Source organism: Mytilus galloprovincialis, chromosome 8 (assembly GCF_965363235.1).
Source record: "Mytilus galloprovincialis chromosome 8, xbMytGall1.hap1.1, whole genome shotgun sequence".
Taxonomy (NCBI): domain Eukaryota; kingdom Metazoa; phylum Mollusca; class Bivalvia; order Mytilida; family Mytilidae; genus Mytilus; species Mytilus galloprovincialis.
In genome coordinates, this window is record NC_134845.1 from 92486699 (window position 1) to 92511821 (window position 25123).

At 30.3% G+C, this 25123-nt stretch overlaps 1 protein-coding gene across 8 annotated transcripts in view; it reads right to left on the reverse strand.

The window, feature by feature from the left end:
• LOC143042841 (arf-GAP with Rho-GAP domain, ANK repeat and PH domain-containing protein 1-like) overlaps positions 1-25123 on the reverse strand; it is a 100570-nt gene that overhangs the window by 48992 nt on the left and 26455 nt on the right. For 7 of the 8 annotated variants that reach the window (XM_076215317.1, XM_076215314.1, XM_076215313.1 and 4 more), the window contains 11 exons: positions 22133-22211; positions 20964-21026; positions 17852-17878; positions 16619-16694; positions 9278-9330; positions 7337-7390; positions 5504-5584; positions 4746-4852; positions 3463-3547; positions 2013-2073; positions 1151-1204 (listed from right to left, as the gene is read on the reverse strand). In XM_076215317.1, coding sequence (XP_076071432.1) covers positions 1151-1204; positions 2013-2073; positions 3463-3547; positions 4746-4852; positions 5504-5584; positions 7337-7390; positions 9278-9330; positions 16619-16694; positions 17852-17878; positions 20964-21026; positions 22133-22211 — 740 coding nt within the window. The remainder of the gene's footprint in view (positions 1-1150; positions 1205-2012; positions 2074-3462; positions 3548-4745; positions 4853-5503; positions 5585-7336; positions 7391-9277; positions 9331-16618; positions 16695-17851; positions 17879-20963; positions 21027-22132; positions 22212-25123) is intronic. The other variant, XM_076215319.1, reaches the window with a different exon arrangement.

A 25123-nucleotide genomic window follows, 5' to 3' on the forward strand; every position in this document is an offset into this window, starting at 1 on the left:
ATCACATGGAGAGGGATGTCTATTCCACCATTCATTAGACATTACAAATAAGGATGTTCACTGCTCAGTTTCAAAATAAATAACTTTTCATAAAACTAGTATGTATTGATAGGGAATAAATTGATGAATCAAAAAATCAAAAAAAATATAAGAGTCAATGAGCTTGTTTTCGAGATATAAGCCATTGGAGTTTTGGCGGGAAAACTTTCTCTCTTGAGTTTTCATAGCTTTATCATTGACCAGTTAAAGTTCTCAAATACAATAAAAAATTAATAAAATTTTATAAGACTTTTACAAATGACTTATAATAATACATGTAAAAGATTTATAAAAAGAAAATTGGGGGTTTATTGGGAAAATTTTTAAGGCATTCAAATGGATAAAACTAGAGGTTTCTGAAAATCTTACAAAAATTCCAAAACATGACAAGCAGACATCCTTAAGAGCCCTGTGTGCTTTTTTTTAAGAACATAACAAGCCCCATAGACCCCTTTTGAGTTTCTTGCATTTCCATCCAAAACTTTAGCCTTTAGGGGCGTTGTCACTTCTTTCCATGTTGAGAAAGTGGTTGAAAAAATATAATGATAATCATGCTTTATTGCACGAATTAGTCAACAAACTAAATTCTTATAATTAATAATCAACACCCCTGTCAGAATGGAATTGTGATTAAGTACCTATGGAATAAACATTATTTCTAGTTTATCCTGCACAATGATGATCAAGAAGACACTTGAGAAACTAAGTACTTTAATAGTGCAGGGATACAGGAGATTGAGGTAACCCCTTTATCTGGTAAATGACGTCATAAAGGTGCCCATAATTTGACGAAATTCTCTAGTGAAGGACATTCTTAATTTTGGTTTCTTGTGTGTATAATTCAGAGATTCAGTTTAGTATGACGTCCATTATCACTGAACTAGTATACATATTTTTTAGGGGCCAGCTGAAGGAAGCCTCCAGCTGCGGGAGTTTCTCACTACATTGAAGACTCATTGGTTGCCTTCTGCTGTTGTCTGCTCTAAGGTCACGTTGTCATCGCTTTCACACATTCCCCATTTCCTTTCTCAATTTTATTAATAGAAAGTGGTCTATCATTTGGTCCTTCTAAAAGTAATATGTGTTGTGTAGTCTAATTAACATAGTTTACCTGCACAGTTTTTACACAGAACAATACCAATATTAATGGAAGCCCAGTGAGCATCTGTAAAACAGAGACAGAATGTTAGTAAATACATATCTGTTAATATCAATATAGAGCAATAGAAGATTGCTTGAACAATGTAACCACAAGTTAATATTATAGGGTTATTGCATGAATATTGGGGAATATTGTCCTGAGTAGAATTTTATACTGCACGAGCTTGCGAGTGCAATATATGTTCTACGAGGGACAATAGTCCCCAATATTAATGCAATAACCCTTTTATTGTATAGCAATATAATATTTGAAATAAAAATTGGTTTAAAGTAAGATTTTGTCGTTGATGACGTCATGAATTTTGAAGATTTATTGCGCTCGTGCAATATTAGAATTTATTGTACACTAACTTTTGGTTACTTTCTATGGGATATATTATTTTGCTATGCAATAATCCATGTTATTGCATGCAGTGTAATATCCCACAAAGAATTTCTCTTTTTGTAAGTTTTGCCATGTTTTAAAGAGGTCATTTTATGAATAGTGATACCCATGATAATAAATGAATCCACAGTAACATATAAAGGAGCATATTTCAAGAACAGTAAAAGTGACACCACCTAAATTGATCTGCATTTTGTAATTTTAAGCATTGTGTATAAGATTCATAACATTTGGTTATTTAAAGGCATACTTAAGTTAGAGAACGGAAAACAATTTCTGGAAGTGCAGACACATATATGGATGGACATACAAAGGACGTAAAGAGGAACAAGGGTAAAACTAAATACCCCCTCAGTTGGGGTCTAAAAAGAAAATCCACAAAAAGTTGTTTCTCTTGACTAATTATAAATCCCCAATATATATTTACCTGGTGCCCTACAATCTGCACAGAAATGGTTACTCTGGTTTTCTCTTACACTGTCTAATACCTGAAAATATAAAAAGCAGCGTGTTAAAGGGGCATAATGATGAATAATTAAATGGTGTCTGGTCTTAATAAGTACAAATTCTTAAACATAAGTCCATGCCTTGTTAACTGTTTCTTTTGATACTTATATAGTTTGAATATACATTTTAGTATGTTATGACAATTTTGGTAAAATGGATCAACATGCATTTGACAGTTAATGTCCCTTTAAGATCAAATAAATAAATGTATACATTGGCTAGAGGTATAGGGGGAGGGTTGAGATCTCAAAAAACATGTTTAATCCCGCCACATATTTGGGCCTGTCCCAAGTCAGGAACCTTTGGCCTTTCTTAGTCTTGTATGATTTTTAATTTTAGTTTCTTGTGTATAATTTGGAGTTTAGTATGACGTTCATTATCACTGAACTAGTATAGATATTTGTTTAGGGGCCAGCTGAAGGACGCCTCCGGGTGCTGGAGTTTCTCGCTGCATTGAAGACCTATTGGTGACCTTCTGCTGTTGTCTCTTTGACACATTCCTTATTTCCATTCTCAATTTCATTAATGAGTTTTTTTCATTCAGGGTATACTGACGGCATTTATTGAATATTTCTATTATTCTACTTGCATCTTTTCTGTATGTTGATGACTATGTGTTGATCTCAATATGTCTTTTCTGTTTTTTTTATTTTGTTTTGTCTTTTTCTCATTATTATATTCCTTCACAGCTCTATTTGATGTTATGAAATGTTTGATAGCAGATTTATTTTATCTTTCATGTTTGTCTTTAGAATAAAAAACCCTTAAACATATTCTATGATAGCACTTGAAAAATGTTTTTTAATTCAGTTCTAAACACTAATTTATCATCTAGGAGATAAAATATCACCTGAATCTAAGATATCATATAATTAGTGACTTTTATCTAAACTGTAGAGAGTCTTATAACAACAACACTTTAGGGACTGCTGCGGAAATTTATTGATCGACATGTTTCGGTGCCTAGGGCACTGTCATCAGGATAAAAACAATACATAAAATCATGCTGAAGTACAAAATTGGGTTGAAAAAATTTAAACGTCACAATGTTACAATGGTAAGTAAAGTTATTAGCAACTGAAAGTGAAAGTGAAAGTTCATTGTAAGTATGTAAGTAAACTATGAAAAGAAATTAAAATAAAATGTTTTTGTAGTGAAAATGTTTGATAAAATTATTCTGCCAAAATGTGTTTGTTCTCTTGCATCGTGGAAAGAATAATACAATAAGTAGTCAGGCTGTGTATAGACAGTATAGGTTGTGTGGTCTGAATGTTCATTTAACTTTCTTCCCCAAAATAGACGACATTTTACCAGCAATTCCGTACCATTTCGACTGGTTTATATTAATCTAAATGTTTTAAACCACCTACAGTATTATCTCCAAGACCGTCTGCTATAGCGTCCTCCATGGCCATCTTCCAATACACACAGTCTTGTTTCTCTGTGAACAGTAATCTGTAAAAAAAAAAAAAAAAAGGAATTAACAGAAAAACCAATGAAAATTGATCTTTAGATTTAAAGAATAATATGTATTTTTTCAAGTTAACATTTCATAATATACCAAAGTATGAACAAAAAATAGAAAAGACAACAACTATTTGATTACAAAGACATTTAAGTATATAGACTTCAGACAAACAAAAGATTTCAGATTATTTTTTAAAGAGTCATGTGTATGAAGTAAAAACTATCTGTAGTGACACATTTTATGGTAAATGGAATTCTCTTATTCTTCTTCTTTCAATAGATTTTTTTTTAGAAAGTATATGTTAATACATATACCGACATATATTTATTCAAATTATTTAAGTCTCTTGTATATCCCTATAGAACTGAAACAAGACATCTACATCTCTTTTGCTTTTTCAAACAAATTCAAAAATTCAGAACTGTTAAATCTAACCAACATTATTTATATACTTTAAAACTTTCAAGTCTTGGCATTTAGCCCAAAACAAAAGTGGTCATACAATTACTTTTAGACAATTATAGTAAATAGATCAAATGGTCTTTAGATCTACTTATAAAAAAACTTTCTAGAAGGTCGTACAGTCACTTAGAATTATTAACATCCTTGTCCTTGAGTCTCTGGATAATAGTTGTGTCATATTGGCATTCATACCACTTCTATTATTTTCATTTTGATACCAAATTACCATAAAACATTTTTCACAACATCTATCAAATTAAACAGATTACTTTTGACCCCTCAATAAACAAAGGTCTGTAATTAATTTGAACTAGATAGATAGTGTAGATAGATAGTTTATTCTCATAAAACCATAAAAGTACAAAGGTTACAGAGAAGTTTGAAAAAAATATACTTGATAAAAATACATAAAATTTCAGATAAGATAACATATAAAAGAATATATTTGTATTCAAACAAGTTTATGTTTTTGTAAACATTTTTGTTGGATTGCTGGGTTGCCACATTAGATTTTACATGTATCAGTTATTGTAACTGCAGAAATTAATGCATGCATTTATTATTATGAAACCTTGACAACTGTCAAAAATGTTAAATCTTATCAATGCAATTGCAAATTTTATGTAGGAATATCACTTCAGAAATAATGATTTTATTACCGCAAACCTTATGTTGTTACATTTTTCACAGTAATAAAAACATTGCAATAATTTCAGAACTTACATAAAATGCCCATAGTGAGTAGACAGTTGCATTTTATTCCGACTAACTTCCTTCACAGACGCTAACTTCATGTCAATTTCATTTATTGGTGAGGCAATCTTGTAATCCTGTCATAAAAATAACAAAAATGTTAAAAAGATTTTTTTTTAGGAATCATAAACTTTAGTGTTATAATATAGATTTGATTTGATTTTTGGTGTTTAAACGGCACTTTTAATTTTAAGCGGTCACTTTTTATTGGTGGAGGAAGCACAAAGAAAACCACTGACCTTTGATAGATAAACTGACAATCCTAGTCAACTAAGATTGGAGTCCGCACAAGTGGGGTTTGAACTCACAACCTCAGTGTTGACTGGTTAGTGATTACAGTAGTAACTACTTAGACCACTCGGCCACCAAGGCCCTTTATGTAATAATATAAAATACAACTCGAAATACATTTTAAAAATTGACCAATATCTCTCTTCATAACTTTTTATGCACTTCATAATTATTAATGATGTAAAACAAACATATGATTGTGTGCATATCAAAAGTTAAATGCAACATAGTCTATTTATAAACTGCATTGAATGCTTCACTATAAATTCACAATGAAAGTAACTATTGAAGGTCCTTTATAGCTTGCTGATTGGTTCTGTGTTGAAGACCTTACTTTGACCTACAATGGTTTACTTTTTACAAATTGTGACTTGGATTGAGAGTTGTCTCATTGGCACTCATACCACATCTTCTTCTGTAGTTAGGATTTTACTAACCTGATGTGAATCATAGTAACATAGTTTTCCTGCTTTAATTGCTACAAACAGTTCTCCTTTCCTCTCAAATTTAATGAAACCCTAAAAAATAATGTTTTAATTGAATAAATTAAATTGGTACAAAAATATAAGATCCAGATGTAAACAAAATATATGAAATATTAATATAATATCTTATTGTTATAAGATTTAATAGTTATATAAGACACATGTTATGTTAGGCTCTGATCCTGTCCATAACTTTATAGTACGATATTAGTTTTCTGTTTTGCTTTTTCCAATTATATTGTGTTGTAAAATGATGCTCTTTATGGGTTCTTGATTAAATTAATAAAATTCTTATCTTATCTTATCTTATACAATCTAATATTATTTTTCAAAAATTATCAATCATTTCTTAAGTTCACATTAGATCTTTCAGTCTGATAATTTTTCTGCTCCACTGAGATTTTTTTATTCTCTAATTTTTCTGCTATTTTCACATTTCCAGACCGGTGTGAGAAAAATATTTCTCCTCACTAGTGAAAAATCTGTTCTTGGCAAATGATAAGTCGAAATTGATTATGATGTCAAAATGTTTTGTTTTCTTCTGAATTTTCCTAATGTGACGTAATGGAAAAAGGTGACCTTGCCTGATGCCGTTGCATATAAAGAACACAAGTTTCTGAAAATCTTTGAAAAAGAATGATAAAAATCATCAGAGAAACAGATTCCGACACTATAACTGGTGTATTACGATATTTCTCCACTCTCTACCGTTAAATTTTAATTATTTAAAAAGCTTGGCAAGCCTCCCGCATTAAATAATAAATTTTACTGTCTCAAGTGGATAAATATCGTAATACACTTGTTGCAGTGTAGGAATCTATATTTCTCAAATCAAAAAACCCTGAAAAAGTTTATATCACTAATTACTAACCATTTAAGGTCTAACACCTACTTTTCTCTTTCATAATTTTATTGCATATAGATTAGATTAGAAGCCATATTTGAAAATTCTATAAAATTCTTATCATATTTTCGTAGTTTTTGAAAGAAAAAAGGTGCCAATGTTAAATGTATAAAAGTCAAGAGAGAATCATTTCTCGCCAAATTTTCTAGTGGCTTATACCTAGAAAACAAGCAGACACATCCTTAATTTTGTCCTGCTTTTTTAGTTTCTCTATTTACAAACCATAAATTTATAACAGTCCTTTATTATACATTTATAACAGTCCTTTATTATACATTTATAACAGTCCTTTATTATACATTTATAACAGTCCTTTATTATACATTTATAACAGTCCTTTATTATACATTTATAACAGTCCTTTATTATACATTTATAACAGTCCTTTATTATACATTTATAACAGTCGTTTAAAAAGCTTGTTATTTTGAAGGAGAGTAGTGAACATCTGTAACAGTGATATGATTCCTTACTATGATAGTCAAGGAAAACATCCAGGTTATGGGGTCAAATTGCTTTCCTATTGATATTCAATTGTAAAATAAGGAAATTTACAATTGAAACACTTAAAATTTAATTGTCATACTAAATAGATTAGGATCTACATTTCTAATGGTATAAAATAAGGAAAGTTTACAATTCAATTGTCATATTAAAAGAATTTTAAGGTCTACATTTCCAATGATATAAATTAAGGAAAATTTACAATAGGAAAACTTACCATTTTATTGATGCATTGATTAGATTTTAAGTCCTCCATTCCCAATGGTATAAGAAAAGGTAAATCCACAATTGAAAAACTTATAATCTGTTGATAAATTAATTAAATTAAGATTTCCCAAATGGTATAAGAAAAGAAAATTAACAATTAGAAAACATACCATTTTATCAGGATCACACATTTGTCCACCTTCTGGCTCACCATTCTTTGGTTTCTGGAAATAAATATTTAAAATTGTTTCAATTTTAACAAATACAATTCTGAGGGACATTATCCACTCATGGGAAGCAACTCTTGAAATGAACAAATACTTCCAATTCATACTCATAGCTATATGCATATGAAACTTTGTGTAGTGCAAAATTTGTTCAATAAAAATTACATGTTTCTAAAATATATTCTGAAATAAAGAGTATCTGCATGATCAATTCTATAAAGTTACTCTTTCCATATAAATGTAACTTTAATGGACAGTTCATAACTAGGAACTTTTTTAAGAACAACTTTTTTGCACAGTCAAATTTTTCAAAGTAGTAAATTAGGTTTAAAATGACATTTCAATCGTCAATTGATAGCTTATTGTATGCTGGTTTCTTTACAATATTTTTTTAAATAAGGGAGATAATTTGTTACTTCTGGTTTGAAAAATGTTACTTCCGATTCTATTTGAATATTGATTTGACACTGATTTCAAAAATATCTGGTTCTATGTACTTTTATATTAAAAAAGAACAAAAAAAACTACTTCCGGTTTTCACAAAAAAGAACAAAAAAAAAACTACTTCCGGTTTACACAAGGTCACTTCCAGTTGTTTTTTTCAAGTTTAAATGGTTTGAAACCTATTGCAACAAGTCTCATGGCATAATCATGTATACATATGAAGGTCAAAATCTAGAATGTCAAATTAAGCTATGACCTTGAGATCAATTTCAAGGTCATTAACCAAGGACCTAAAATCAAAAGACCATAGGTCTTGATTATATTTGGTTAATGAGTTATATCACCCTACATGTTTTTTAAATACAAGAGGGGAGAAAACTCCCTTTTACCTTCAACCTACCATTGCAATCAAAATTTACGTGTTTTGACATGCAACTAACAATTTAGTAAAAATAATTTGGCAATATCATATACGGTTTTTGGATATAAGTTAGAATAAGCCAAAATAAAAAAAAATAGAATATGACCTTGACCTTGACCTATTTTTCATTTTTTTTGGACGAAGGACCACAAATCAAAAGATCCTAGGTCTCTTTCACTTATGGTTTACAAGATAGAAATGCATATCACTTATATCAATTGCATAAGGGGAAATAAATCTCATATGGAGTGTTCATATCGCTTCATTCAAAAAACAACAAATCAAGCAAAGGATATAACAAGCAATTTTATTAAACAAATTTGTCGCTTTCTTTTACGGTTACGGAGGAGATGCGCTCACAAGGAAAACAGTGTTTGGGGAGATAACTCCTACAAGGAAAATCATTTAATTACGCAGGGTAAATTTCAAAGGCACATAAATTGTTCGATAACATACACCAAATATCAATGCGACATATTGCGAAACAAATATTTTCGCAAGAACAAAATACAATATGTTTTTACACAGAAAGTGAAAAGACCTAATTAATTATTTTCAGCTTATCTAGTGGTATCACATACATATATTTCACTGTATTGAAGATCCATTGGTGGCCTTTTAAGTGCTGTGTGTATTCAGTAGAATGTGTCCCGTGCCTGTAGTGTATGCCCTTGTATTTTTACAGTTAGGGGTTTTTTGCTTGTGAGAGAGCTTAATGTATCATCTTATTCCATCATCATGATTAATGTTCTGGTCTCTTGTGGAGAGTTGTCTCATTAGCAATCATACCACATCTTCTTTTATTATATTAGGCTGTTTTCTGCCTTTTCATCATGTTGTTATTAGCTATGAATCAGGAATTTCTTGCTGCATTGAAGACCTGTTGGTGACCTTCTGCTGTTGTCTGTTCTATGGTCAGGTTGCTGTCTCTTTGACACATTCCCCATTTCCATTCTCAATTTCATCTTTGACACATTCCCAATTTCCATTTTATATTTTATTCATACTTGCTAGCTTACCTCATAGTTAATTATAGCTTCCATTAATGTGTTGGCCCATAGAGTACATTCATCTAAAGATATAAAAAAAAATAGCATTCAAACTATGATTCTACTACATTTTGTGAATCATAGAAGCTATGATTTTTTTTTTACTTCAAGTCAAAACCAAAGCTTTTCAGGACTACATTTTTGAAAATGAGTGTTTTATTATCTGTGGAGATTTTAATCTTGTGTTAAATCCAAATTTAGATTGTTATAATTATTTACACATAAATAATCCTAATGCTAGAAACAAACTATTAGAATTGATTGACGATAGATCTCTAGTTGACCCCTATAGGGAACTTTTTCCTGACCTGTGTAGATACACTTGGAGAAAAAAATCACCTTTCAAACAAGCTAGGCTTGATTTTTTCTTATTTTCTGAAAACATTTTGTCGTTTTTGAAAAATTGCTGTGTAGAACCCAGTTACCGATCGGATCATTCTAGAATTATTCTAGAACTTGAATTGAATCCATTCATTAGGGGGAAAGGTTTATGGAAGTTCAATAATTCTTTGTTGTATGATGCTGACTATGTTAATGTTATGAAGGAAAAAATTTTGGATGTAAAAAAACAGTATGCAGCCTTGGTATATAATTTTGACAATATTAATGAAGTGAATAATAATGATCTTCATTTTACAATTAATAGTCAGTTGTTTTTGGAAACTCTATTAATGGAGGTGAGGGGCAAAACTATCTCATACTCTAGCTTCAAAAAGAAGGAAAGAGAGAGAAGGGAAAAAACTTTAAAAGATGACATTAATATTTTAGAAGAAAATGTAAACTCAGGTTCTATACAGCAATTGGAAGACAAAAAAAATGAAAAAATTCAGAAAGGAAAAAATGCATGGTAAAATAGTTCGATCTAGAATACAGTGGATAGAAGAGGGAGAAAAACCCACAAGTTATTTTTGTGGACTTGAATCTAAGAATTTTACCAGCAAGATTATTCCAAAGGTTGAAAAAGAAAATGGTGATATTGTAACTAACCAAAAAGAAATACTTAAACAGGTTAAAATATTTTATGAAAATTTGTACAAAAACAGAGATGTTGAATGTTGTAAACCCAAAGATATTGAAAATAGTCTACAAAATGTAAATGTTAGAAAGTTATCTTTGGATGAACAAGATAAACTAGAAGGTGAAATATCAGTTCAGGAAGCTGGTGAAACTTTAAAAAGAATGAAAAGCAATAAAACGCCTGGATCAGATGGTTTTTCAAGTGAATTTTTTAAATTTTTCTGGCCTGACTTAAAAAATTTTGTTGTAAGATCCTTGAATGCAGGGTATGATAAAGGGGAACTTTCTGTTACTCAAAAACAGGGGATAATTACATGTCTTCCAAAGGGTAACAAACCTAGACATTTTTAAAAAAACTGGTGCCCTATATCTTTGCTTAATACTGTATATAAAATTGGCTCTGGGGTTATAGCAGGAAGATTTAGAACAGTTTTGACTAAACTTATTGATACTGATCAGACAGGTTTTATGAGTGGAAGATATATTGGGGAAAATCTAAGATTGATCTATGATATCATGGAATATACTGAAGATAATGATATACCAGGCCTTTTATTGCTGATAGATTTTGAAAAAGCCTTTGATTCCATTTCATGGGAATTTCTTTTAAATGTATTGAAATTTTTTAATTTTGGCGATTCTATTATAAATTGGGTGAAAGTGCTCTATCAAAACATTAATTCAGCAGTCATTCAGGGAGGGAATCTTTCAGACTTTTTCACTGTTGAACGGGGTTGTAGGCAAGGTGATCCATTATCGCCTTATCTTTTCATTCTTTGTGCTGAAATTTTAGCGTTAAAAATAAGAGATAACAAAAATATAAATGGAATCAAAGTTCTTGATGTTGAACACAAACTCTCGCAGTTTGCTGATGATACATCACTACTTTTAGATGCATATATATGGTAGTGAAGAATCTTTAAATGAGTCATTATTGGAACTAGATTGGTTTGCTAAAATTTCTGGTTTGAATATAAATTTTTCCAAAACTCATGTCATTTGGATTGGAAGTAAAAAGTACAGCACAGAGACACTTTGTACAAATCAAAATCTTACTTGGGGAAGCACATCCTTTAAATTATTGGGTGTTAATTTTGATGTTGATTTAGAAAAACTAGTTAAAATGATGAAAATATTGTAAAAATAAAAAGACTAGTCAAACAATGGTCTAGACGTAACATTACTGTTATTGGTCGAATTACTGTTGTAAAGACACTTATGTTGCCGATTTTAAATCATTTAATATTGTCACTACCTAATCCAAGTGAAGATATTATTAAACAGATAAATGAACTGATGTATAAGTTTATTTGGAACTCACCAGTTCATAGAGTGAAAAAAGATGTAATACAAAAAGATTATTGTGATGGAGGCTTAAAAATGATTAATTTACATGCTTTTATAAATGCTTTGAAATGTACTTCGATTAGAAGAATTTGTAGAAATGATTGTAAATGGCGAAATATATTTTTGTCATATGTTGATAAAGATAGATTATTTAGTTGTGGTAATAGCTATGTAAAGTAACTACAGCAAAGTATTAAGAATAAATTTTGGAAAGATGTACTGGGTGCTTGGCAAATGGTAATTGAAAAAGAAATGAATTTGCACGACTGGGAATATTTTCTTTCCAGTCCAATTTGGATGAATAACCTATTCCAAATTGATAACAAACCAGTTTTTTTCAAAGACTGGCATAGTAAGGGTATTTTATATGTAAATGATATTGTGGGGGAGAATGGTACCTTTCTAAATTTTTATCAATTTCAGGAGTGTTTTCAGATGGATATAGACATCATGAAATATAATAGCATAATTTCTATGCTAACTAAGACTTCCAAAAAAATTAAAAGGGGAGATTATAAATTAGTATCTCCTTTCATACCATCAGTTATAAAGACCATTCTCAAAAGCAAAAAGGGATCAAAAGATATGTATTTGGTGCTAAACAAAAACAACACTGTTCCTACAGGAGTAAAAAGATGGGAAGCAATTTTAGTTTTAGAAAATCAAAACTGGAAAAAGATTTTTCAACTACCATTTGCTATTACAAAAAATACTAAGCTACAATGGCTTCAGTATAGAATTAATCATAAAATTCTGGCAACAAATACATTTTTAAACAAAATTGGGATTGTGCAAAACCCATATTGTACTTTTTGTAAGACTGAACTTGAATCAATTGAACATATACTGTGGGATTGTTATTATGTACAACAATTTATTGAGCAAACTGAAATGTGGTTTCTCCATAACGGTATTAGTATACCATTTACACAGGATATTTTTTTGTTTGGAAATTTATCACGAATGTACAAAGGTGACCCTCAAAACAATATTTTTCTCTGGATTAAACAATATATATATAATACACGATATTTTAAAGGAGAATTAAGTTTAACAGCATTGATTGAAAAAATAAAGCATCATTATATTTTGGAGAAGAAGATATCAGTTAAAAATAAATGTTTTGAAAAGTTTAATCAAGCTTGGTGCATTTACCAAGAGGCTTTACAGGATAATTTGGTGGATTAGCAACTATGAAAAAATTGGCAGACATCAAAATGATTTTTTGTTTTTTTTTATATTGGTTTTTTGTTTTTTGTTTTTTGTTTTTTGTTGCTTTTGTTTTTTTTCTTTTTCTTAATCATCTTTTAATTCTTTTATTTATTAATTCTCTATATTTTTTTTTGTATGTCCTTTTTAATAAGATACAATTATAAAATCCAAACAAAATGTTATTTTCAAGTTCTATACATTTTCTAATAGGTTGTATTATATTACATTTATATATATGAACTTATTGTTTGATAACTGTACTGTTGTATATTATATATGTTGGATAAAAAAAATAAAAATAAAAAAAAAAAAAAACATTTTTGTTAGTTGATCAGCATGCACATTGGTTAAAGTAACCTAAAAATTATTCTGTGTATGTACAATGCAATCTGTTTCTGATTTTTTTTGTTTATAGCAGATTTAATTCACCGGATTAATATTTTATCAAACTTATTTTTTTTATCAAATCACAGGAGTAACACTAAAGGTGATGTGAGTTTTTGTTTAGTTTGAGTTACTCCATCTTTTTGTATCCTGTGAAGTACCATTGACTGTTTATCTTTATTCTATCGGAAATGATGTCAACAGTTTTTTTTTCTACTCAAAGTTTTTGTCTTGGTAACAGGAATGTTGTATCATGTTCATTTTAATATATGTTTTGCTAAATATATCTTCATTTAACATGTTTATTCATGTTATATAACATGTATATAACATGTTAACATTTGTATTCAGATATCGCAGATCAAATTTATTCGTTCATTGTTTAATCATACGTTTTTTGATTGAGTTAAGTCTGCCAATTGATATTTTATCGTATGTTTTTCTTTGTTGTGATGTTATGCTATTGTTTCAGAAAAAGGGAGAAGGTTTGGATCCATTGTTTAATCCCGCTGCAAATGTTTGCACATGTCTTAAGTCAGGAATCTGATGTACAGTAGTTGTCGTTTGTTTATGTAATATATACGTGTTTCTCGTTTCTCGTTTTGTTTATATAGATTAGACCGTTGGTTTTCCCGTTTGAATGGTTTTACACTAGTAATTTTGGGGCCCTTTATAGCTTGTTGTTCGGTGTGAGCCAAGGCTCCGTGTTGAAGGCCGTACTTTAACCTATAATGGTTTACTTTTTAAATTGTTATTTGGATGGAGAGTTGTCTCATTGGCACTCACACCACATCTTCCTATATCTATTAAACAGTAATGAGGCCCCTCATGGGGGGGTCCTAGTAATCACATAATCACCATTTTTTTGCCAATATAATCACATAATCATTAAATATTTGCTTATCTTTAGTAATCAAATAATCATAAACTAAAAATACAGTCCTAGGTAATCAAATAATCATGAAATATTTGGCTTAATAATCAAATAATCATTAAAAAAACGGCCAAGTAATCACATAATCAACCAGATGCTCCGCAGGGCGTAGCTTTATACGACCGCAGAGGTTGAACCCTGAACGGTTTGGGCAAGTATGGACACAACATTCAAGCTGGATTCAGCTCTAAATTTGGATTGTGATTAAATAGTTGACACAGCATAGGTTTCTGACACAGAATGAATGTGTTCTAATGAACTTAAAATTTTTGTTTTCTCTTAGAGCAATTCACTATGCTGTTGAATATTAATCCTCTCAAAACAAGAATGTGTCGAATGTGTCCTCAGTACATGAATGCCCCACTCGCACTATCATTTTCCATGTTCAGTGGACCGTGAAATTGGGGTAAAAACTCTAATTTGGCATTAAAATTAGAAAGATCATATCATAGGGGACATGTGTACTAAGTTTGAAGTCGATTGGACTTAAACTTCATCAAAAACTACCTTGACCAAAAACTTTAACCTGAAGCGGGACAGACGGACGGACGAACGAACGGACAGACGGACGGACGGACGCACAGACCAGAAAACATAATGCCCCTCTACTATCGTAGGTGGGGCATAAAAATGTTTGAAGAAATTTTCTTTTTTATTTATGAAATTTCAAATGAGAAAAATTGAACCCAATTTTTTTAATCACATCCCCCTTTCCCTTATTCCAAAACTAATCTCAATTAAAATTTCTAATGGAGTTTGCAACAATAACTACTCATTTAAATACATCATAAAATATTAAGATGTAAAAAAAACTGCTTGTTATCACTGAATGTTATTTATTGTAATTTATCAGTTGGTAGTAAAAAGTGAATATACATTGTATATTGTATATTTAACAAAGATTTAAGTTGATTCTGGACAAAGAAAGATAACTCCAATTAAAAAAAAAATCTTGCTATTGCACAATATTTTGCAATTAGATATTTCTTGCTTACTATTCTGGACAAAGAAAGACAACTCTAATTAAAAAAAAATTTGCTATTTCACAATATTGTGCAATTAGATATTTCTTGCCATTGCGCAATACTGTGCAATTGAAAAGACTTGCTATTGCACAACACTTAATATAATAATTTTAGATCCTGATTTGGACCAACTTGAAAACTGGGCCCATAATAAAAAAATCTAAGTACATTTTTGGATTCAGCATATCAAAGAACCCCAAGATTTCAATTTTTTTTGAAATCAGACTAAGTTTAATTTTGGACCCTTTGGACTTTAGTGTAGACCAATTTGAAAACAGGACCAAAAATGAAGAATCTACATACACAGTTAGATTTGGTATATCAAAGAACCCCATTTATTCAATTTTTGATGAAATCAAACAAAGTTTAATTTTGGACCCCGATTTGGACCAACTTGAAAACTGGGCCAATAATCAAGAATCTAAGTACATTTTTAGATTCAGCATATCAAAGAACCTAACTGATTCATTTTTTGTCAAAATCAAACTAAGTTTAATTTTGGACCCTTTGGACCTTAATGTAGACCAATTTGAAAACGGGACCAAAAGTTAAGAATCTACATACACAGTCATGACAGTTAGATTCGGCATATCAAAGAACCCCAATTATTCAATTTTGATGAAATCAAACAAAGTTTAATTTTGGACCCTTTGGGCCCCTTATTCTGTTGGGACCAAAACTCCCAAAATCAAAACCAACCTTCCTTTTATGGTCATAAACCTTGTGTTTAAATTTCATAGATTTCTATTAACTTATACTAACGTTATGGTGCGAAAACCAAGAAAAATGCTTATTTGGGTCCCTTTTTGGCCCCTAATTCCTAAACTGTTGGGACCTAAACTCCCAAAATCAATACCAACCTTCCTTTTGTAGTCATTAACATTGTGTTTAAATTTCAGAGATTTCTTTATACTTAAACTAAAGTTATTGTGCGAAAACCAAGAATAATGCTTATTTGGGCCCTTTTTTGGCCCCTAATTCCTAAACTGTTGAAACCTAAACTCCCAAAATCAATCCCAACCGTTCTTTTGTGGTCATAAACCTTGTGTCAAAATTTCATAGATTTCTATTCACTTAAACTAAAGTTATAGTGCGAAAACCAAGAAAATGCTTATTTGGGCCCTTTTTGGCCCCTAATTCCTAAAATGTTGGGACCAAAACTCCCAAAATCAATACCAACCTTCCTTTTGTGGTCATAAACCTTGTGTTAAAATTTCATAGATTTCCATTCACTTTTACTAAAGTTAGAGTGCGAAAACTAAAAGTATTCGGACGCCGGACGACGACGACGACGACGCCGACGCCAACGTGATAGCAATATACGACGAAAAATTTTTCAAATTTTGCGGTCGTATAAAAACCCCATGAGGGCCCTCAGTAATTATATCTTACTCAAAGTTTCTGCTGCAAATAAGAATGTTCTGTTCTGGTTAATTAGGTTGAACTTGAACCGATCGGCATTTTTATCCTGTAAAAGAAAAAAATTATGCCAAATAAAATATCTAAAGCTATAAAAATAAGATTGAAGCAAGGAATAAATACTAGAATCAATTTGTCCACAATTTTCAGATTTCATTTTCTATTTAAACAAGTATCTTGTCAAAATTACTGCTGTGCTAATCCTTTTAATGAAATTTCAATCCTGGCATCTATGATGATTTATCTTTATAAAGTACAAAATTTTAGAAAAAAGTATAAATTATAAATAAATAATGCAAACAGGTTGGAAAACTTAACCCAAATGTTTCTCCTTGTTTTATTTCACCTGAGGTAGTCATCTCTAGCTTATTGCTGAAGTTGACTGGCTGGTTAAGTTCTAAGTAGATATATTACTTTAAGGATGTTTGACGTACAATCAGACAAGGGTTAAACTTAATGCCCCCACGCTATGGCGGGGGCTTAAAAATATGACATCAGGTCAGATGACTTTCAATGATATAGATAACAGAAAGAAGTGAAAATCATTCTAAAATAAAAATGAATGAAACAAATATAGTAAAAAAAATCTGCAAAATCATGCTGGCTCAAAGATATCTACTACAAAATAACATCAATAAAGTCATGACCATGCAGTGAACTCTTGTTATTTGTGTTAACTTCATATCTTTGTATCTTAAAAACTTTTTTAAAGTTTGATACAAATCTACAAGAAATTTTTTTATTAATAGAAACCATTGGATATATTTTGTAGAAATTCTTAACATTTTTATAAGTGATCTGTCACACTGAGAAACTCCTAGAAATTGAATGAGTAATTATGAAAGACAAGATGCAAAAATGTGTGATACATTAATGATTAGAATACATAAGATTCTTAAAAAAAATTAAAAACATTTGAATTCATTTTTAAGAAAAATAATCTTATTATAAATGTGAAGTGTTCTATATGTACAAGCAGACAACACATTGTAAACCAACTTTTTTCTAGCCTCTTTAAATTGATTTTGCAGCAATTTATTTTTGTCACAATTTTCTACTAGGAAAAGACCTTGTCATTTTACATATTTGCAACAAGTTTACATTTTCTCTTTTTTCGTGATGGTAAAAATGCATAAATAAATTGCTCAAGAAAATTATTTGGTTTACAATATCATAATTAAAATCATGCTAATTAGAATAATTTACCATTGCAAACTGCATGATTTTGGTTACCTAAAGGAATATTAGTTTAATAATAACGTGAGAGGTCCATAATATGCCAATATGAGGTCCAGGAGCTCAGTTCACAAAAAAATTCACAACAAAAATGATCGTAGGTTATACTGAATTGTTAATGACTTTTGAATATGCTTTTTTGTCAGATTTTTTTGTTAAATGAGTCATAGGAATGGATAAAGTTATGTATTATGTTCTTCAAGTATATACCAAGATGTTAAGAAACTATGGTTCATTAGCTATAGGCAAGGTTGACCTCTGATGAATTTGGTTTTTATATTACATAGCTATTTGTATTAACTTTTCTATGTACATATATACATTTCTGATTTTCCAATGTTTGAGATTAAGATTAAATGATGAGGGTTAATCCAGAAAAGCACATGGATAACCATAGTTAGTCTCTTCGAATTATATAAAAGTGAGGTTGGTAAAATCCCAAACTAATTCCAGAGGTCCTGAATTTAAATCCAGACATTCTGAAATTCGAAAAAAGAATTCCAGGATCCCGAAAGGGTCAATCCTGAAATCCTGAGCTTTAAAACACTTGATCCCGAAGTCATGATTAAGGTCCTATTCCCCCTCAATCCTGAAATCTTTTTAATATTTTTTTCTAATTCAAAATGTTATTTTATAAAAATGTGTCCATAGTAGTTGAATGACCCACTTGCACTATAATTTTCTATGTTCAGGGGTCAAACTCTAATTTGACATTAAAATTAAAAAGATCATATCATAAGGAGCAGGTGTACTAATTCAAGTTGATTGGACTTTAACTGCATCAAAAACTACCCTGACCAAAACCTTTAACCTGAAGAGGGACAGAAGGATGAATGGATGGATGCACAGACCAAAAAACATAATGCCTCTCAGTGGGACATAAAAAGTCAAGCATAGGACCAAATTTTAAGTCCATCAAAACTACATAAAACAAGAAAGAAGCCTGTTCCACTGATTCAAGGCTTTATCATAAAGTTCCTCATTAACAATGCAAATACAATAAACGATTAAACATAAGTTTCAACAAAAACATGGTATAAAATTGAGAATGAAAACAGGTAAAACAAGAATGTGTCACAAGTACACAGATGCCCCATCTGCATTATCATTTTCTATGTTCAGTGGACAGTAACAAGAGGCTCTCAAGAGCCTGAATCGCTCACCTGGTAAACAATGCCTTATTGAACATATTGAACCATGCCAGGCAAACATGTACAGCTAACAATTCTTCAATATTACAAATATATATGACTTACTGTTTATAAATAAAGAAAATGAGACCAAAACACAAACACTTAAAACTTAGCAATGGACTGTGAAAATGAGGTCAAGTTCAAATTAAACCTGCGTAACCGACATATAGATCATAAAATATTTTCATACACCAAATATAGTTGACCTAATGCATAAAGTATTAAAAAAATAGACCAAAACTATAAAAGTTAACTTTGAGCCAAAAACTGCATTTGACCCCTATGTTCTATTTAAAGTAAGGGCGGCCATGTTTTTTGACGGATCAAAAATCGAAGCACACACTTTGTGCAGGATAATCTAAGGAACTATCATGCTAAGTTTCATCCAAATCCATTCAGTAATTTGAGAGGAGAAGATTTTTTAAAGTTAGCAAATATGATGAACAAATTGTGAAAAATTGTCATTAAAGGACATTTACCCCTTAAGGGGTCAATTGACAATTTTGGTCATATTAACCTATTTGTAGATCTTACTTTGCTGATCATTTTTGCTGTTTACAGTTTATCTTTATCTATAATGATATTCAAGATAATGACCAAAAACTGCAAAATTTCCTTAAAATTACCAATTAAGTGGCAGCAACCCAACAATGGTTTGTTTGATTCGTCTGAAAATTTCAGGGCTGATAGATCTTGACCTAATGAACATTTTTACCCCATGTCAGATTTGCTCTAAATGCTTTCGTTTTTGAGATATAAGCCAAAAACTGCATTTGACCCCTATGTTCTATTTAAAGTAAGGGCGGCCATGTTTTTTGACGGATCAAAAATCGAAGCACACACTTTGTGCAGGATAATCTAAGGAACTATCATGCTAAGTTTCATCCAAATCCATTCAGTAGTTTCAGAGGAGAAGATTTTTTAAAGTTAGCAAATATGATGAACAAATTGTGAAAAATTGTCATTAAAGGACATTTACCCCTTAAAGGGTCAATTGACAATTTTGGTCATATTAACCTATTTGTAGATCTTACTTTGCTGATCATTTTTGCTGTTTACAGTTTATCTTCATCTATAATAATATTCAAGATAATGACCAAAAACTGCAAAATTTCCTTAAAATTACCAATTAAGTGGCAGCAACCCAACAATGGTTTGTTTGATTCATCTGAAAATTTCTGGGCTGATAGATCTTGACCTAATGAACATTTTTACCCCACGTCAGATTTGCTTTAAATGCTTCCGTTTTTGAGATATAAGCCAAAAACTGCATTTGACCCCTATGTTCTATTTTAAGTAACGGCGGCCATGTTTTTTGAAGGATCAAAAATCGAAGCACACACTTTGTGCAGGATAATCTAAGGAACAATCATTTTAAGTTTCATTCAAATCCATTCAGTAGTTTCAGAGGAGAAGATGTTTGAAAAATTGTTAACGACGACGACGACGACTGACGCCAAGTCATGAGAAAAGCTCACATGGCCTTTTAGGCCAGGTGAGCTAAAAATGGGGTAAAACTCTACTTTGGCATTAAAATTAGAAAGATCATATCATAAGGAACATGTATACTAAGTTTAAAGTTGATTCGAATTCATCTTCATCAAAAACTACCTCAACCAAAAACTTTGACCAAAACTTTAGCCTGTAGCTGGACCAACGGACGGACGATTGCAAGCAGAATAGAAAACATTATGTCCATTAATGGGGCATAATAACTGAGGCATCAAAATATATAATGTATCAAAGAGACAACAAACCAACCAAAGCGCACAACAAAAGCCCAAAGCCATCAAAGGGTCTGCAACAAACCAAGAATATCCAGCATCTGAAGTTTTCCTGTGATTTTTTAAAGCTATAGAGTATAGTGAAAACACAATTTGCCATCATACCTTTACACAAACTTCAACTCTGTTCATACAAGCCAGTGGAATTATTCTCTTAGATATCTGTGACTACAAAAAAAGAAAATTAATGAATACAAACATTTCCTATCAAGAAATAACTATCATAAATAACGACAATAGTCATGATAGTAGTATTATAAAATGAGCTGTTTTAATAGAAATCATCCTTATGCAAGTGCATGTAATACATGTACATGTATCAGACTTGGATAGATTTTGGAATATTCAAATACAAAATAAAAGATAGATTTTGGAATATTCAAATACAAAATAAAAGATAGATTTTGGAATATTCAAATACAAAATAAAAGATAGATTTTGGAATATTCAAATACAAAATAAAATATAGATTTTGGAATATTCAAATACAAAATAAAAGATAGATTTTGGAATATTCAAATACAAAATAAAATATAGATTTTGGAAGATTTTGGAATATTTAAATACAAAATAAAAGATAGATTTTGGAATATTCAAATACAAAATAAAATATAGATTTTGGAAGATTTTGGAATATTTAAATACAAAATAAAAGATAGATTTTGGAATATTCAAATACAAAATAAAATATAGATTTTGGAAGATTTTGGAATATTTAAATACAAAATAAAAGATAGATTTTGGAATATTCAAATACAAAATAAAAGATAGATTTTGGACTGTTTCGTAGGATTCTTATAACAACTTAATAAAAACAGATGGGGTTCATGTTTCTCAGTCTAAAGTTTTCCATATTGTGTTTTGTGTACTATTGGTTTTTTTTTTTAGCCATGGTGTTTGAATGTTTCTCTGGTATCTTTCGCCTCTCTTTAATGTTTTTCCGTCGAGTTTTTTTCACCAGAAATAAGTTAACAGATGTATTGATGTGATATATTTAATTGCATAAGGTCCATTTCTAACTAACACAGATCAAATAGAAAGTATACAATGTAGACTTCAATAATTAACCTATGGACGTCCTCAACTCTAAAAATATGTTCAGGAAAAATCAAAAAGTTTCTATCCATGACTTAATAAACTAGTAAAATCATACTTAAGAAATGTTTCATCAAAATCCAACAATGCATTGTTTTCTCATTGATGTCAATTTAAGTATTTACTTATATAGTTGATCAAAACTTATTATCAGAATCCTTCTATTATTTCTTCTTTACCTTGTGATTAGGATAATATCTGAGTGTTTTCCCGTCAAATACAACCCAACGTCTTCTCCAACCTCGATTTGCTTTCACTCTAAAAAAAAAATATAAATATGTACTCATTCACTGAATACTGTGCATTCATTATTATTCGTTGGATACCAATTTTTGTTGATTTCGTGGGTACAGGTGAACCATGAATTCTAATGTTCAACAAATAACATATTTCAAATAGGCTTTGCATACAGAGATTGACAAAACCACAAAATCAAATGTCCACGAAAATGCAAGTTTTCAGCAATCCACGAAAATTGATACTCATGAAAATAAATGAATCCACAGTAAGCTCTCAAAGACTTGCTGGTCAACCTATTAAAGCAATCCCTTCAGAGACAGTGTATTCATATTTAACCTACAGTAGATTCATATTTACGTAAGTACCATTTATTTTCGTGAGTACCAATTTTAATGGATTGAGAAAACTTACATGTTCATGGATATTTAATTTTGTGGTTTTGCTGAAGTATGCATACAAGCCTATTGAAAATTTAGTATGTGTTAAACATTTAGATCCCTGGTTCATCTGTTCCCACGAAAACTAGTATCCGCTTAATAATAATGAATCCATGGTATTTTGCAATAGCGTCAGATAATACCAATGTTAATTCAACTGATCGGGCGGAGCTTATGTTTTAATTAGCGTAAGGCCGGTCTATTTGAAGATGTGTATGATAAGGATGATTGCCGCTATAAATATAATGGAATTATAATCACTAATCAGTGTCACAGAATGCATATACAAAAGAACTGAGTGTATGACATGAGACGAATAACTGGACACTTCATTGATGAGCTTATCCCAAAACTACTGTCTAATTAGATGGACTAGTCTTAAATGAGCCAACTTCTTAAACTCCGCCCAGTCAAGTGAAATAAATCTAGTAATAGAAATCTTTAGATTCATTTCATTTACTGTGCTTATCCTGTCACCTTTGTGGTATCACATTAGCAATGGCTAAAACAGTTTACCAAATTGCCACTAGATTTCTTCTCCAACTAACTGATTAACTGGTAAAATATTTTAGCAGATTGCTTAAGTGAAAGGTATATAGTATGAAGTGAGTTCTGTGAAATTAAATTCATTGCTTACCATCCAGTTTCAGTTAGATGATGTTTTTGTTATTAAGTTCAAACGAAATGAAGACTTACAATAATATGAGTCACTGATTTAGGCCGTGTTCACACCAAACGCTGTGTACAGTAAACATGTTTACATTTGGTTTACCGTAATGTACACTGGTTTCACATTAAATTTGTTCACATCTATACACCTCTTTTAATTACCTGTACATAAGATTTGTTCACACTTGTAAACTATATGTCATTTAAATGTTCATTACGAAAAACCAGAGACATATAATACAGTATTACATTTCTCTGGTTAAACCGAATACAAATTTCTCAGACAACTTTTCTAGCAGTTAAGGAATGATCATTTGACTTAAAAAAGGGGGGATGGAGTGTTTCCTAAAAAATATTCTTATCCCCAATTTCATATAAAATATTCTGGTCTGATCTGAATTCAGAGTTTCCCCATTCATTATGGTGTTAAATATTGAAAAAAAATATTTGATTGTAAGCATCGAAAAAAACTGAATGAAAACATTTGCCCAGAAAGAAAAAAAACGTGATGTTTTAAGGATCAATATATTTCTATTTTTTCTTTTTCTTTCAAATATTATTTCTTCTATGAGGAGTATTTTGCAACAGGGATAAGGTATTTTTATTATATTTCTAAGTGTGTTTTAACGGATCTAAGATACTAGACAAAAAAACTTACCCACACTTTTTTTAATTAATGCATTTACAAATGAATCGTTGTTTGATGTTTGAGTAAAGATCAGTGACAAATATTTTTGTGTACACTCAGTCGGTTCGGGAAAAACTTTTTAAATGAGTAATGTGTTTTGCAATGATAATGCTTTGAGTCTTGATAAGGTGTTAATAAAGCTACGTAAAGTTTTTTTTTATAACAAATAAATGTATCAAGTTTAAACAAATAATTCTGTAAAGAACTTTATCAATAATTGTCATAAACGTCCAATTTTATTCAAAAATCGTTCCTTTCTTAAATATACATGGTAAATTTATTTTTTTCAATGCCTAGTTTTGTGTACACTTAACCTACACAAGGCCTTCATTGAGTATGGACTGCGTGTAGACAAAACATGATTTACACTACATGTAAACATTGAGTTTTATCAATGGGAACGTAATTGTGTTTAGTTTATGTGTGAGTTACACTAACACAACACCGAGTTTAGGTCAATGTGAACACAGCCTTAGAAGGTTAAACTGAGACATGAAAACTTCTATCATAAAATAGATCTAATTGAAAATCAGTTCAAAACTTGTTTTGTAAGTTTATAATTTATAGCTCTGTTTTCCTACAGCCAATGACAGCAAGTTGTGCATAATTGTAATTTGAACATTTTTTCAAAAGCATTTTTTTCAATCTTCTACTATTAAAGGGAAATAATTCAAATTACCATAAAATCAGCAAAATATTGTCCTGTCCAACAAATATCAACTTCCCTCATTTTAAAATTAATTTGTTTGTAACATTATTTCTCTGACTATTAAACTATTATCCTTTGTTCTTGAAAAAACACTAAAATTTATTTTTAAGATGATGAAAATTTTGAAAGAAAAAAAATGTTCAAATTATTTTGTGGAACACATTCAAAATTCTATAAATCATACAAATTCCCACACAGGTATCACCTGACTCCAAAGTCAGCAATTCTATATTGACATGTTTTTTTTTTTTATATGGTAAAATTATAATTAACAGTTTTGCAAAACGTTGAATTATTCAATTTAGTACTAATGAGTTTCTACCATCCAGAATTAGATAACCCGCATTATTTGTCAAAAACTTTCGTAATTTCTCAATGCTCTTAAACTTTGTACTAATTTTGCATTTAATTATTTTTTGTATTCAAG